This window comes from Candoia aspera, chromosome 7 (assembly GCF_035149785.1).
Source record: "Candoia aspera isolate rCanAsp1 chromosome 7, rCanAsp1.hap2, whole genome shotgun sequence".
NCBI classification, from domain to species: domain Eukaryota; kingdom Metazoa; phylum Chordata; class Lepidosauria; order Squamata; family Boidae; genus Candoia; species Candoia aspera.
The window spans coordinates 5,934,056-5,937,513 of NC_086159.1; the positions used below are offsets into that span (position 1 = coordinate 5,934,056).

The 3,458-nt window shown below is 45.2% G+C and overlaps 1 protein-coding gene across 1 annotated transcript; it reads right to left on the reverse strand.

Annotated features, from left to right (window-relative positions):
• Nucleotides 1-399: 399 nt before the first annotated feature.
• On the reverse strand, nt 400-1,589 carry LOC134501191 (endonuclease domain-containing 1 protein-like). Its single transcript, XM_063308799.1, has 2 exons — nt 1,259-1,589; nt 400-987 (listed from the first exon to the last, which is right to left on the reverse strand). Exons 1-2 carry the CDS (start codon nt 1,538-1,540, stop codon nt 400-402), a joined length of 870 nt encoding a protein of 289 aa, XP_063164869.1. The 5' UTR covers nt 1,541-1,589.
• Between the last annotated feature and the right edge of the window lie 1,869 nt (nt 1,590-3,458).

Genomic DNA, 3,458 nt, shown 5'->3' on the forward strand with positions numbered 1-3,458 from the left:
AGAGCTAGGAAAGCTATCCGGAAAGAATTCTAGCAGTTCTGTATCAGATATAAGCCTTATTTAGCATTAAATCAAATTTGATTCCTGTAGGTCCTTCTCCCACTCACACAGTACAATGGGCTGAAAATCAGTGCTCATTCCTTCTCACTGTTGTTTCTTTTTTAACAAGCTATGCATGTTTTGAAATGATAAAGCCCATATAACTCGTAAACTGAGATAAACGAGGCACTGTTCTATCTTAATCTGGTTACTGGATTAGCTTATTTTCTGGGTTTGCACAATAATTTGAAACATAAACTAATCAAACAGTCTGGATTTTGACAACATTGAGCAATACAATTTTACAGAACAAGCCAGGATTATAACTAACCACATTCAATATGTTGTACAAGTCAGCTACTAGGTTAGCACCCTGGTGGTGTTTTTTTCTCTGAACTCATTCTGCAGAGTATCCCCTGAATAACAAGCACCATTGAAAAGATCAATTTTCTTCTTCTGGTAGTATTTACCAAGTAGTACTTCCAGTTCTCTCAGGGTTCTTTGGTCTACCACATTCTGATCATTACTTGCACTGACAGCCCAGGATCTTCTGCGATTGCCTTCAGACACACAACAAGCTGCAGCCCAGATATGACTGGGGATATTGACTCTGCCAGTAGCAATGAAATTGCTCCCAGGCACCACACCCACAATGACATATGTATCATGGCATCCTGTAGTTTTTCGTTTCATGTTTCTTTCATACTCTGCCCATTTTCCTTGATTGAGTTGGCGAAACTGGGGAACGATATTGGTCAAGGTAAATGTTGCATTTTTGCTGTCGGGGTCCGGTTGATGGAGCATAGGCGTCAAGTGTCCTCTGTCATAGTAGATAGTGTCTTTGTAATCCTCTGAAACAGCCTGGCTCCTTGCAAGGAGCTTGTGGTCGATGTGAGCATACCTTTCCAAATCCATACTTTTCTTTTTATGCTGTTCAGGCAGTGCAAGCTAAGAATAAGAAAGGAAAAACAATGTGCCTGATTAGCATTCACACAGCACTGAATCAGATATCCTGAACCTAAGGAAAGATCCACCGTGAGTCAGCCATGGAATAAGATGTGGGATACTCTGCAACAGGGCTTTGCAAATTTGGTGGCCTTCAGATATATTGGATAGCACCTTCCAGACTTCCCAGCCAACAGGGCAGTTTCTGGGAACTCCGGAAATTGAGGCCTTCCATTTCATGAATGTCTAGCTTCAAAGTAGGAACCCCTCTTACCTGAGGTTCTATCATCCACTGGTAGTCTCTTCTGCCCCTACCAGGTTGATATTTATATGCTGAGAACAAGGGGATGTGCCGATCTCTGTCGTACATTGTGGCAAATCGATATTTCTCCTTACAGTACTGGCAGATTCTGGCTGGATTCATTGGCTTCAGTGATGGTTTGGGGGGTTTTTTATCCAAGAAGAACTGGCTGCAGCTTTTGAAATTCCTCACCACTTCACCATTTGCAGGCAGGAGAAAAGAGGCAGCTAGGGAGAGGATCCACAGCAGCAACATGGCTGTGTGCTTGGTTGGTTGGTCTTTCAGGTGGAACTTTTCTTCCTGGGAAAGAAAAGAGAGAGAGAGAGAGAGAGAGAGAGAGAGAGAGAGAGAGAGAGAGAGAGAGAAGGAATAATTATAAACCTTTGATTTAACAACTCTTCCTTTCCCATGAGGAACTTAAGAATGGCCTTGAGGTTGGGTTTGGCCAAGGGTACACGAAGTCCAGCATCCTGGTCAGATGGTGGCCAACCAGATTGCTTACAGATCTAGATGGGAGAGTGGGAATGTAGGAAGGGAAGGGACGTTTGTGAATGGATAAAGAAGGGTAAGGTAGGGTAAGGTAGGGAAAGGAAGAAAAGGGAGGGAGATGATAGGATAGGGTAGGATAGGATAGGAGAAGAAGGAAAGAGGAAGGAAAGAAGAAGGAAAGAAGGGGAGGGGAGGGGAGGGGAAGAGAGAGGACAGGGGGAGAGGAGAGGAGAGGAAAAAAATCCCAAAGACAGGTGCTATCTTAGGTAGTTTGGAGTGGGCTCAGCTAAGGAGAAGGAAGAGGCAGAAGTGAGAGGAGGAAGAGCTGAGAGGGTGGAGAGGCTGTTGCTGATTTCTGATTGTGGCTGACTGTTGCCAACTGACTGCTGCTAATTTCCAGTTGTGGTTGAGTGCTTGCTGGTTTGCTAGCTGAGACAGCTTCAGGAGACATCTAGGGAAGTCAACAACAGAGAGAGAGAGAGAGAGGGAAAGAGAGAGATAAGGCATTCTTTTTTTTTTTAATTGCCTGTTGTTCATCAGAGAAAGATGGAGAGAGCTTCTCTTATGAGATGCAGTAGAAGTGCCATGTCTTCCTGGAAGGGCCAACACTGTACCTGCCCTCCTGGAAGAGAAAGGGGCTAGAGGCAAAACTGCACACAAACACACACACACACACACACACACACACACAGACACCTATCAGGGAAGATGTGGTTCTTGCACAGGAAGCAAGAAGGAGAGCCAAGCTGAGGGGATGGAGAGATGGAGGAAGTCCAACGTGGCCAAGACCCCTGTAAGTTCTGGATCTTCAGAACGGATTCCACGGCTTCATTGCTGAGGCTGTCTCTGGATGAAGGGCAGAAGCTCAAGCCACAGGGAGTAAAGAGGAGGGTTTCACAGGCTCTGAAATGGAAGATTCCTGCCTCTGCCTTGAAGAGGGCAAAACTTGAGAGTCTGTCACATCCCAGAAATGTTCTTCTCAACAGTCTGTCCAGCCAACGGATGGCGGCTTCAGTCGCTTACAGGAGGCGGTCTCTGATCACCACTATACAAGGCTGTGATCCCACCGGGGAGCAGGGTTGACTCCCATAAGCTGCAGAAGATCCTTGGGTGATTTGGGGACAGTCATCCCCTCTGACCCAGCTTGCCTCACAGGGTTGTCATGTGGGAAAAAAACAGGAGGAGGGAGCATTATGGAAGCAACCCTGAGTTGTACAAAATAAAGGTGGGATATGCATCATTCAATCGAATAAATCAGCAACTACTCCCCTGCAGCATTCTCGTTGCTGTTGTCTATTGCAAGGACTTCCCTTTTTAAAATTATTCCAACAAGCCATTTTTTGTGTTTGGGAGTGTTGTTCTCTGATCCGTTTTTATTTTGTTCTTACTTTCCCCCTTTCTGTAAAATTTGGGAACTTTGCAGCACAGTCAGTGGCTGCAATATATCTGATGTTTATCTCGGGTGAACTAGAAGAGCCAGGCCAATTTTTTGAAATTAAACACTTCTAATTTTAACAGATGCTGTAGCAAGGGATTCCTTGCATCTGTAGAAGCCTGAACTTGTCCCACCTCCTGATGTGCTCCAGATGTGCTTGATCAGATGGCTGGGAATCCTGGGAACTGTAGTCCCAACACATCTGCAGGTATTAGACCATGGAAAGATGGAATAGTTGACAGTCATGAA